Source organism: Condylura cristata, unplaced genomic scaffold, assembly GCF_000260355.1.
Source record: "Condylura cristata isolate star-nosed mole 26May11 unplaced genomic scaffold, ConCri1.0 scaffold00004, whole genome shotgun sequence".
Classification (NCBI taxonomy): domain Eukaryota; kingdom Metazoa; phylum Chordata; class Mammalia; order Eulipotyphla; family Talpidae; genus Condylura; species Condylura cristata.
This window is the reverse complement of record NW_004567105.1, coordinates 50,920,429-50,933,441: the sequence shown is the minus strand read 5'-3', so window position 1 is coordinate 50,933,441 and position 13,013 is coordinate 50,920,429. Positions and strand designations below refer to the sequence as shown.

At 36.9% G+C, this 13,013-nt stretch overlaps 1 protein-coding gene across 1 annotated transcript in view; it reads right to left on the bottom strand.

Moving 5' to 3' along the window:
• The window catches only part of LOC101628829 (cadherin-related family member 3), a 49,282-nt gene that overhangs the window by 3,060 nt on the left and 33,209 nt on the right, over positions 1–13,013 (bottom strand). The window contains exons 10-13 of the mRNA XM_004676557.1: positions 12,309–12,411; positions 8,141–8,239; positions 5,469–5,582; positions 4,321–4,553 (exon numbers count right to left, since the gene is read on the bottom strand). Of these exons, the coding sequence (XP_004676614.1) occupies positions 4,321–4,553; positions 5,469–5,582; positions 8,141–8,239; positions 12,309–12,411 (549 nt within the window). The remainder of the gene's footprint in view (positions 1–4,320; positions 4,554–5,468; positions 5,583–8,140; positions 8,240–12,308; positions 12,412–13,013) is intronic.

The window sequence follows — 13,013 nt, the reverse complement described above, 5'->3', positions numbered from 1 at the left end:
TGAGAGGCTTCACCAGAGACAGAGTGGGGAGCAGAACAGGCAGATCGACGAAGTACACTCCTGAAGGGAGCAGCGGGCGGGCCAGGAGAGGTCTGCCGCGCCATGTGGTCACATCCGGGGCAGGCGGCAATCGAACTCATGCGGAAGCGGCTTTAGATTCTCAGTGCTGTGCTTTAACCCGCTGCGCCACCGGGGAGGGCCCCGAGAAGGTCTTTCTTTTTTGTTTTCTTTTCCTCCCCCATATTCGATATATGTCCTCACATAAGCATTTATCCTCATAGAATAGCTATGATTTTTTGGTCATGTGATTTTGACTTACATAAAGGGTTTTTTTTTGTTATAGTTCTTTCCTATGTCCTATTTTCACACACAGGATCATGTTTTCTTGCTCTTTCTCTGTTTACATAACTAGTTTTCTATTTTTTTCTTGATTCTCGGTGGTCCATAGAGTGCCCTCACCATACTATGCTTACTGAAGCACTTAATGAGCAACACATGAGTTGCTTCAAAATGCCACCATCGCACACAACACAATGGACCTAGGAAGCAAGTATCCTTTAGGCAGAAATGTAACTTTAGTTGGAATATGAGCCAAGTGGCTCTCTGGAGGATAAGTATGACAGTGTGGGGCACAGGATTTTAGGTGCAAGCATTCTTGGTGTGACAGCGAGAAGTTCATGTGTCTTCACCAAAGTGAAAGGGAGAGAAGTTGAAGCTGAAGACAGCAGAGGCCACACCACCCCGGGCACGGCACCACATAAGCATTGACACTTATGTTAACTGTGTTGGGAAGCCATTGCAAAGCTTTGAGAAGGGAGCATTGTGTTTTTAAAGGATCACCCTGACTGTGATGTGAAGAATAGGTTATAAAGGGGATGAGTGGAAGTGCTGTTTCTAGTTAGGCTGCTGTACTGGCCAACTGAGGAATGAATGACAGTGGGACAGACAGGTGTGAGCTGCTTGAGAGGGACAGGTGAGAGTAGAACGCACCATATATTTTGAAAGTAGAGACCCAGGATTTGCTGATGGATTAAAGAAATAATTTAGGATACAAAATAGTAATTAAATGCTTAGAGGTAATCTTCCTCTCACTTTCTAGCTGGGTAAAAAACTTGGCTAAGTTGATTAACTTTTAAGCCCTGGAAATGAAAATTTCCAACTATAGAAAAGACTAGTGACCACCTCAGAGTCTGGGATTAAAGTCTGTGTACCATGTCATAGTATGTGACCTTTACAAACTCTCGAGAGCTAGTGGATGACGATGATGATAATAACTTGATGTTCAAAGATCTGCCTTTTCTAATCTTGAAAGTCACATTTATCCATATCATCGATTCACTCGTTACATAGGCTTAATCTTTTCATATGTTAAAAAATTTAAGCTCCTTGAAGGGATAGATAATGACTAGTATGTTTCTGAAACCCAGGTTGTACACAATGTGAACATTCAATAAATATAATTCTGAAAAAAAAAAAGACAGATAAGCAAGACATAAATCTTCTTATCAGAGCAAAGTCACCTTGAACTTCTACCTTTTTAAATCTGCTTTCCCCATTCTCATTTGTAATAAATGTATGATAATTGCAAGTGGTGTCAATTTATACTATTTTGGGAGTTAAAATACATACAAATGACTGCAGGAAAAACTGCCCCAAGTAACTAGGTGTAAATATCACTTTCATAGGTATCTTCCTGAGACAAACTGAGCCACATAATCCCATCTGCTTCACTGTAGTTCAGTCCCTCTGAAAGCCCTTCTAATTGTTGCTGTGAATAGGCCTGACATTTTCCTGACAATGACATTCTCGGGAAACCTCATGATCACAATAGTAGCAAATCAGGGGCTCCATACAGTAGGAAGGGATACAGAGTGAATCATCAGACCAGATGGGGACCTTTAAATTCTTCAGTGCCATTTCTGATTCTTGTCTAATAAAGATGATGAAAACTTGGAGTCATTAAAATATACATCACATCATTAATGCAGCAATATTCACTTCTAATATCTCTCAAGAGGCCTTTGATCCTGCTAAAATCATATATAAATCCAGAAGATGGACCACAATAGTGACAGAGGAGGTCCTCTGCTTCATTCCAAAGAGGATCGTCTCATAGTTAACAGTGGAACACTATACCCAGAAAGTCCTGGGATTTGGTGAAAAGCTAGAACACTTTGGACATTAGGTTCCAACAAAGACAGCAACAAAGAAGAGACAGAGAGTCATGTTTTGTTGAAAGAGAAGGATGGGGAAAAAAAACCATTGATGACTCTGGTCCAGGCTAGGAGTCACGGACATGCACAGCCCAGCTCAGCCCTTGGGTACTGGAAGTATGTACACTTGATTAAGGAATGCACACAGACCAGAGTCCCACTTCTGAACCCCCAGAGAGAAGAGACATCAGTGGAGCCATGAACATGAGCCACCTCCTACCCAGGCACATTTAAACCAGTGGCTGGACCAGTTCAGACCCTCTCCCTACCCTCTAACTCAGCAACTGCAAGACTAGATTTTAGGACATATAGAAGTCAGGAAAGCCAAAAACCTTATCCAATAAAACCCAAGAGCCACTTACTAGAAGAGTAAAAGAGTTCAACTCTCTAAGTTAACTACTGCAGATCTTTTTAAATAGGAAAATCTAAAGCAGCAAAATGAGCAGACTAGAAAATACAACACATGGATGGCATCTGGAGACTTCAAGGGAATATGATATTACAAAGAGAAAACAACTGTCCTGAATCCAATTACAAGGACATGGAAGATTTTTGTCTCCCTGTCTGAGAGTTCAAAATTGCTATAATGAAATTATACATATATATATATATATATATATAATATGTATATGATGTGTGTGTGTGTGTGTGTGTATATATATATATATATATATGAAATAAAAATGAAAAAACATAGCTATAATGTTAAAAAAATATATCAAGAGCATGGACAACAATGCAGTGAAGGAGGTAAAAATATAAGTAGGAAAAGCTAATCAGAGATACACCAACATCCAGAAAAACATATACTCTCATGAATTAAATAAACAGAAGTAAATAAAGTAATGAAGAGAAAATAGTAATTGAAGCTTTAAATAAGAAAACAACAGTGAGTAGGGATATAAAATGCTCAGTAATGAAATTAAAAAATTATAGATAAGGGCCCACCTTGGTGGCACAGTGGGTTAAACTATAGCACTAAAAAGCTAAAGCCACTTCAGAATGAGTTTGATCCCCGCCCCAGAGGTGACCCACATGGCACTGCAGACCTCTCCTGACTCCCTGGCCCCTCCCTCAAAAACAGTGTACTTCGGTCTTCTGCTCCCCATTCTGTCTCTGGGGAATCCTCTCACTGCCCATGAACCTCTGGCCTGTACCCAAGTTATGTATTCATAAATAAATAAATCTTTTTTTTTAAAAGATGAAATCTTGCTGTTGCAGCCACATGGATAGAACTGGAGGATATTATACTAAACAATATATTCCAGGAGAAAGAAAAATACTTCATCATTTTACTCATACATGGAATATAGAAAAAATAAAAGGGACAAAACTAAAGCAAAATAAGCCCTAGAAAATCTGACCATGGGATTGAAGCTACTAGAGAGGTATTACAGAGGTAAAAAGGAAAGTGAGTGAAGGGGCCCACAGACTGTGGTGGAAGGTTATGTGTACTTTGTTAAGCAATATTTTCTGGTAGCATTGAAGAGATGTTAAGAGGTATAGATTTCTAAATAATGTACAGGGCTGTAAAGCAATGCTACCTCAATAAAAAAAGAAAAAAAAAAACACAAAATAAGGGCTCAGTCCACACTTACCCCTGATATATTTCCCAGATAATTCTGATCCAAAAAAAAAAATTGCACTTTGGTTCAATTGCACCTTCATTGTAAACATCACTTTTCAGGAGAAGCAGTCAATGAGTCCCACTTGACTAATCATATATGTAACTTCAAGTATGGTTCCTAAACTGCCTCAGTTTCCAGTTTTTAGAGTGAATATGATGTTAATATCATCACCTTGAAATCTTAAGGTGAAGATAAACTCCCTAAGATGTACCTAGAACAGGAACTGGCACTGGTCATTGCTACATGCATGTTCAGTGTTTGTATTTCCTTCAATCTCATGCGAATAGAGGAGTTAGCAAATTTTTCATTCTCAGCCAAACCTCAAACTTCCAAAGTTTAAAACTATAACAGTCATAGAAGATGGGGAAGTAGAGAAAGTTGTAACTTGCTACATCGTCTGGTTATTTTTGACCATTCTGAGTGTAATAAATTGGAACTTAGTAGATCATCTCTATCCCATCAAAACCCACATTGCTCACCATGGTCAATCCCGTGCGAGGATGAAATCTGTCACAGTCCACACCTTCCACAGTGAGGTTGTATTGCTTCACGGTCTCATAGTCTGGCTGTGTGATGAGTTCAATCATTCCGGAGAGAGGATGGACCCAGAATCTTTGTATAACCTGGATGTCTCCGCTGATGATCTTGTACTTCACACAGTTAGGTGGGTAGTCTGAGTCTATGGCAGTCACTTTTCCAACTTTGTAGAAAGCTGCCAACAACATTTATTAATAATTGTGCTTGCCCTGCACAGACCCTACTTCAGAAAGTCTAACAGGTTTTTGCTTCTCATCTAGTGCTATAGTTTCTCAAAGAGTCAGCCTAGTTTCTTCTGAACAATGAAATGTGTTTGAAAAGTTCAATTACATGATGAAAAGCAAATTTATAATTTTCTGGCACTTGAAACCGCATGGGATGAGACACATGATATGAATTAACAATAAATTGGTAAGCTAATAAATTAGCTTGCATGTTTATTTTCTACCAGGCTTTATGCTAAGATAATGACAACACAGATTCTGGAACCAAGCAGCCTAGGCTGTGAATCTCAATTCCGCCATTGACTAGATATATAGATACACCTCTTTAGAAAACTCTGTCTATTGGTCTGGCTGTCATATTCTTTATCTGCAAACTAGTAATATCAGTATCATACAGAATTATTGTGAGGATTAAATGAGTTAAACTATATAATGCAGTTAGAATAGTGACTAGGATGTAATGAATGCTGTATAAGAATTAGCTAATAGTTACATTAAATCCTCTCAACAGCCTTGTGATCTGTGTGCTTTTACTGTCTCCACTAACAGATAAGGAAACTACAGTCTAGTGGGATAATAGTGGTAGGATCAGTATTCAACTCTATATCTGCTAAATCTACAGCCCATGTTTTATACACTGTAATTCCAGTGTACAGTTTCCCAAATAATCTTTTGAAAGATGGGTGTGGTAGATTGAGCACCATGAATGAGCCCAAATTCTTTATCTTTCCCATGTTTGTGCTCTTCATTACATGTCTTTATAGTCCTCTCCTATGAATTCTTTTGGCCAATGAGATATTATCAAACCTTGTGGCAAGCAGAGACCCAGAATGCACTTGTATGACTAGGCTGGCTTACTCCTCTACCTGTTCCTGTTCCACAAAACATGCTGGGCTTGGCCTGTTGCAGGATGAAAGAGGAATCACACCATCCATTGATCCAGCTGAAATTGGGCTGGATCAGCAACAGGCAGCCAATTTCTACAGGAACACACCAGACAATTCCAGGAGTTAAGTAAATGTCTACGATGATAAGATTCTTTTGGGGAAAGTGGATTTCAGTATACAACATACTTACCAGTGATAGATAACTGGCTCAACAGGTTTATCCCTCAATCATTCTCACTGAATTATAAGTTCTATGGAAGCTACCTAACCTCCATTAAGGAGAACCCACCATACAAATGGCTACATGTGCCAACTTGTGGATAGGTTATTTTGGTTGTTCATAATCAAGAAAAATTACAATGAAGAAATCGCTTCAGATGATATCCCCCACCATCTCCAACCTCCCAAGATTTCTTTCTGTTTTCACATTATCTGTCTCTGATAATATGTTATTAAGCAATGAACACAACTCATATCAAGAACAGAGAAAACACATTTGTGAAAACGGACAGAATATTTCATTATAACAAATCCAGAGAATAAACAGTCCAAATCTATTGCTAATATAAAGGCATCATTATTAAGAGAAAGTTATCATGAGACTACAGAAAATAGATTAAGGGTAAGATTGCCATCTTTCTCATATAATCCTGGGCAAGGATGGTATTATTTTCACATTTAACACCTGGTTAAATATAATGGGAAGCTTATTCTGTAGGTGTAAAATTAATCTTTCAATGAAACGAAAAGCTATCTTGAGCATCTTTAGCTAAAGTTTAAATAATTATAAAGCTCTACAACTCTGCCAAACTTCCTCATCAGAACCTCTTGGAAATGAAACCTGTTTTCCCTTGTGACTTGCAACCCAGCATGATTTAATTTTCATCTAAATCATTTAGATAAAGAAATTGCTTGCCTAAGCCTAGCTCTCTCTAGAATGTTTTTGTCTGTGGAGATTCAGTTACTCCTCAGATACCATTAGAATTTTTTTTTTACTTGAAAGATACAGATTTCTATAATTTTGTAGGGGAAAAAAGCTCTATGTAGTCCTCAAGGCATACTCACATCTTCTGTGCTAATCAACACAGCATGAAAAAGTCTTCACATTAATGGATTCTTTTTTAATATCCTTAAGGTCTACAGGCTAAATGTTTGATATTCTGCAGAGAGTTTGTTTTCAGAGTAGTATTAACTTTTCAATTTCTTCCTTTTAAGAAAATTGCCACTGAGCTGTGAAGGCTTTGTCTTCTATGATGGGTATCCACTCAAAAACAAAAAACCCTAATTTCATGTGGTTTACTGGCTATTATTATTGTTATTATGGGTAATGCTGTGCTGTCATTAGAAGTAGTTCATGTACTTAACATTATATATATATATATATATATATATGTATATATATATAAATTGTGCATTAACCTGAACCTCAGCTCTGTGACATAGTAAAATGTAGTCTCCATTTCGTAGATGAGAACGTGAAGGCGCACAGATTATATGACTGGGTAAGGCTATTTGACTAATAATGATAGAGATAAAAGTAGACTCCCAAATTCATATTTTTCTGCTACATCACATTGCCTATTCCCTATGAAGACCTAGAAGTCTCCCTGTTGAAATCACATCACTATCCTTCTCTTTAGAGAAGAGTATACAAAAAGAAGTGATCCATTTATTTCTTTGTATAAATTCTCACAACTTGTTTTTAGACTTTTAATGACCTCAGTCATCAAAAGTCAGCCAAGAAAAGCAATCTGGAATACTAAACAGAGAACTGGGCCAGAAATGTGAAATGTCTGCAATTAGCCATCAACTACCATTCACTTGCTTTATGACCCAATTCTCTCTCCAGCCTCAATTTTCTCATAGTAAAAAGGTTAAATATTCCCAGCCCTCCCAAATCAACAGGACTGTAATTTAAAATTCTCAATCTTTTTCCTCAAGCATCAGAAGATATGAAATTATGCTTTAAGAAAACATACAAGTGTTTGACATACTTAGTGAATTTTATTTTCAAAGCAAAATATACCTGACTCTATTTTGAGCACCAAAATAGAAAATTAATTCATGGAGAGCTTTGATTTTTGCCTAATCTGTTTTTTCCCAGTCATCTTTTGATTGCAACTTTCCAGAAAAAAAATAATTCAAACATAAATCTTAATGTTTTCCTTTTTAAATAAAAAGGTAAACATGAAACCATGTCACAGTTTCACTAGTCATTAATGATGGGAATGACGACTTTGGTGAACTGGATAACGATGTTCATTAACAGGATATTTTCATACTTTTGGTGAAGTTGTAATAATATTTTCAGACACAACAGACTTTCAAATTTTGTCTGCATTATTAACATTTTCTCTAGCATTTTCTTAAGTTAAAATAATTAAAAACAAAAAAGAATAAAGCCCCAATATGTAATATTTACCTCTTTCCATAGAGTAAATATGTGCATTGCCAATTTTAAGCTATCAGTGTAATTACACTAATTTGGAAAGAAAGGTAGTAACACGCCAATATGTATATAGACTTTTACCATGAAGAACCAATCTAAATAAATAATATCAAATGTGTAGGTAATGGTAATGGAAACAACAATGGAAATTTAAAAAAAGATTGTGCATGTTTGATCACCACAGAAGCAAGAATACTCTTACCTCCTGATGTTTCTGGAACAGAGAATGAATAGTGTGTAGCTTCAAAAACAGGGCTGAAATCATTGGCAGGAGCAATCTCTATGATGACCGTCACAGTTACTGCAAAATGAACAGTGAATGAATGCTTTATTATAGTGGTGGTTTTCTTCTATAAACAAATGAAGTGTGTTCACAGGAATAGGCTTACTGGAGGATTTTGAAACTATCATGGGATTCTTTCAGCACCCAAATGATCCATTTCCAGATTCTCTCTCTCAAGGAATATGAATGAATTGTCAAGCCAGCCAAAGCAACTAGTCAAAGATATATAATACACCATATGCCATATTTATTTTATAAAATAGTGACCTTTCTTAAAAAAGATTTATTTACCTATGCTTACAGAATTGGGGTATGGATCAGAGGTGCTAGAGCAGGAAGAGGATTCACCAGAGACAAAGTGGGGAGCAGAACAGGCAGAGTGACAAAGCGCACTATCATATATATGGTATAGAAATGTACAGTTATGCATTTTTCAGAAAAGAACTTGTTATGAATATGATAGGAATTAATGAGTTGTTGGAGCATCACTCATCCCAGCATATGATATTCTACATTCTGCTATATCTGCTACATATACATATCTGCTCTATCTGCTACATATATATATATGTTATATATGCTATATGTATATATGTGTGTATGTGTGTGTGTATATATATACATATATGTGTGTGTGTGTGTGTGTATATATATATCCTAGAATTTTCAAAGGAAAGAGACTTGGAAAACCTACATTCAAGAATTGACATCGACAGTTATTTTTTAGCCTAGAACAAGCTCAGTCCAGTTTCATTATCAACAAAAAAGGGAATTACATTAATTTCAGTCTCTCTCTACACAGTATATATAGGAAAGCAAATTGAAATTATGCCCCAAATGTCTTTTTTCACCTTATGAAAGGTTGAATGAAAAGTAATAATTACATTTTATTCCTCTCCATCAAACACTTTTATATTGAGTGTTATAGAAGAGGAATTCTGTATTTCAGAACAATAAGCTTAAATGATCATATCAGAAAGTTCTCAAAAAAGAAGGAATTTGATGGTCACACATAAAGGCCAGCAAACTGAAATCAGGGGAATTTTTTTAAATAATAATAAAATAGTAATTTAGAATTTGCTTCATAGTGCACTGACTTAGTATTAATAGTATTGCCATTTTACAGATGAGATAGCTGAGATTCAGAGTTAAAAATCTTAGTCAAAGATCATAAAATCAGTAGGCTATCAGACCAAGTTGGATGTTCCAAAATCTCCCAAAATATTGCCTCTAAGCAATCAAATAAAAAAGGTTAAGTTAAACAAAGATAAAAAGGTTTCTGTAAAGCAAGACTTCTTAGGGTTTCTGGGAAATCATGACATATTTTGATCTCCAACTGGACACTGAAACCAAAACTTATTTCATTAGGAAATTCTATTATAGTGTATATTTATTAAAAATTCTGAAGAATATATTATCTCTCTTGAAAATCTATTTCACAATTGTCAAACAAGAAAATTTATCTGGGTTCTAGAAAGCTCTTCAGAGAATTTGTGTCATTCTTTACATTTTGGTATATTTTATTATGTTTATGTTTGTAGGAAAAGAGCCTTTAGCTTTCTTTGGCATCTCAAAGGTATCCATGACCCTTAGAAAAGGTTAAGAAGTATAATTCTGTGGAGACAGGTAATTTATAGGAAAGTCCCCCTAGTTCCTTTAATAAATTCCTTTTATGTGCTACAAGAGCAGGTGCTGTTTATAGTTTTGCCATACTATGATTTTTATTGCATCCCTAAAGACTCAAAATTGTGCTAATGAGTTGGCCTATAAAAATAGACTGAACCACATGTGGGGTGTTACACGCATCCTTTATGAGCAGTTGCAATGAATATGTTGGGGTGTGAGAATCAGAGAGGAGGTGGATTTATTACTGTGAGAGATTTTTTTCTTTCCATCTTAGAAAAGAGGCTCAAATCTGGTGAAAGGAATGGATTCTTTTAGAATCCAGAGTGAATAGCCCTGAGAGAAAGCTTTCGTCCCAGAAGGTCAGTTGGGTTATGTAACAAGCTGTTGCATGAAACAATAACACTCCACCAGTAGGGAGAAAAGAAAACACCACAAGAACACTTTGGGCCTGCTGTTTTGGACAGATCACCATAATCTACAAATAAATAGTTGGTTGACTCCAGTCTACAAATCACCTTTGAAAACTTAGTCCCCTCAGTGAGTCAAAGAGATTTGAAGATTTCTGTCTGTTGCTTAAAATTCAGAATTAAGTTCCCTTTCCTTGCAAACACAAAGATGCATACCCTCACTCCACCTTTCTATATCCATGACAAAGGAATTTTTTCCACTGCTCCAGATGCAACCTCAGAGTCTTTCTCAACTCAATGACCCAAGTAACTGCCACCAATGGATCAGAGTTGCCACAAAAGATAAAACTCAATTGCCATTTATATTCTATGCTCTCCCTATAAGCATTGAGAGTCTACCAGTAAACTTATATTCTCCACCCAGACACCCACATCTTCTTGGATAGCTCTAATCCCAATCACCTGCTGGGTCACTTATGGTCATATTATCCAGCTGCAACAGATACTTAATAATAAATGAATCCAGACATTTCTATGAATCTTTTTTCACAAATACCTCTACACCAACAAATTCACTCTTAAAATATAGTAAAACAGGCCCTCCCTGGTGGCACAGCAGGTTAAAGCATAGCACTGAGAAGCTAAAGTCACTTCCGCATGAGTTCGATTCCTGTCTGCCCTGAGAGGTGACCACATGGCGCGGCAGACCTCTCCTGACCCACCCGCTGCTCCCCTCAGCAGTGTACTTCCTCCATCTGCCTGTTCTGCTCCCCACTCTGTCTCTGGTGAAGCCTCTCGCCGCCCCTGAGCCTCTGGCCTGTACCCCAGTTCTGTATGCACAAATAAATAAATCTTTAAAAAAATATATATATAGTAATACATACTTTAACATGGAAATGAACTCTTGCAGCCTTTCATGTGTGGTTGCACTTGTTAAACAATAAAAAGAGAAGCAGGTGTCATGTTATTGGCTAAGCTCACTCACTACTGGGCACCCTGCTCTGACTCCGCAATCCACAATGCAAATCTATGCCTCAGGATATTTCCAAATTAGCAAAAGCATGACTGTTAAATTCACACATGCCAAGAGATTTATGATCATGCAATGTGGGGGAATTTAATCTCAGCACATCAAGGATATATTCTTGCATAGGCCGATCGAAAATGATATTGGATTGTTATGAGAACACCAAATGCCAGAGAGAGGTGGCCACTCTGCACTTTCATGAAGCTATGAGCTGTGCAACTTGGCAAATGTCCCCTGGCTTGTGTTATTAATGGTTCTAGATGATCTAAATCACTCAAATAAACTACAGAATTGTATGTTGGACTATATGCTATCTGATTCTTTCCAAATAAGAGATGTCTGGCATTATTAAATGCTGTGGGCTGACTGTTAGTCTCTCCAAAATTCATAGGTTGAAAACTATTCCCCCAATGTGATGGAGTGGGGTGTAGAGAGGATCTCTGGGAGGTAGTTGGGTTATAAAGGTGGAACCCTCATAAATTGGGGTAGAGTCCTTATAAAAAAAACCTCAGAGTTCCCTGTACCTGCTGTCATTTGAAGCAATGAGCAAAGAGCATTTATGAGGAAGCAGGTCTCCTTGTCAGACACCAAGTCTTAAAATTAGATTTTCCAGCCTCTAGGACCATGAGAAATAAGTTTCTGTTTATAAGACACCCACTCTATGGTATTTTGTTACTGCAACCTGATCCAGACTAAAGTTACTGAAGTTGCAAGCATAAGGTTTGGCTGCATCCAACCTAGCTACTCCTAGCTCTAAGGATCCCACATCAAAGCTGCATTTAAGAAAGATGGCTACAACTATACTAAGAGTTGTGTATTGCCCAAGAGTTGTTCTGTTGCTGAGACATGATAAATCCTTCCCAGTTATATTGATAACTTCCAAAACAAGTCTAACTAGTTCTCCTCTCCCTCCCTTACCTAACTTAACAAAATTGACCCCAAAATAATATATCTTTATATCTTAGAATCTAAGGAAAAGAGACTAAAGGAAAGGCTTACTGTTTCTTGAACATTTTATCAGGCTTACCTGTATGGGAGGGATGTAAGTCATCATATACTGAAACTGTCATTTCGTAGATGTGTCCAACAGCAACAATCTCTGGGTTTTCATAATCCAATTCTTGGGCAACCTTACAGAACAACATTACTTCAAAAAGTATTTTTTGAAGGTCTGGATTTTTTAAAATGTAAATGTCTTCATTAGTAAGTGGAAGGTCATATGCATTTAATAAAAATGGCATCAGAAAATATCTGAGACTGGGCCAAGACTGACTGAGAGAGAGAAGCATCTCTGATCTCCTTCCAGAGTAACTTATTTTTGGACAGAGCAGAGTAGAAGCAGCATGGCTCATATTCTCTCTTCATTATGTGCTAATTGTGTGATCTCAGGCAAAAAGTTATAAAGATGAAATATTTTGAAAGTATTTTGAATGATAAAGCACCATAATAAAGGTAGCTATTCCTATTATTCCACTGATAAATTTAAAAATATTTATTGAGTACTAAGGAAAGACTAGGTATGGCTAAACTGTAGGTGTGAGGGATATAACAATAAACAATATGATCCCATAGCAGACTTGAGGACAATCCTAACATAACAGAATTGGCATGAATCCTAATCCACAATAATTAACATCAGTCAGCATGACACAGCGTATCCTTCATTCAGAAAGTACACTGAATACTCACTCAGTACCCATTGAGTACAGCACCATAAGAGGTGTCATCACAC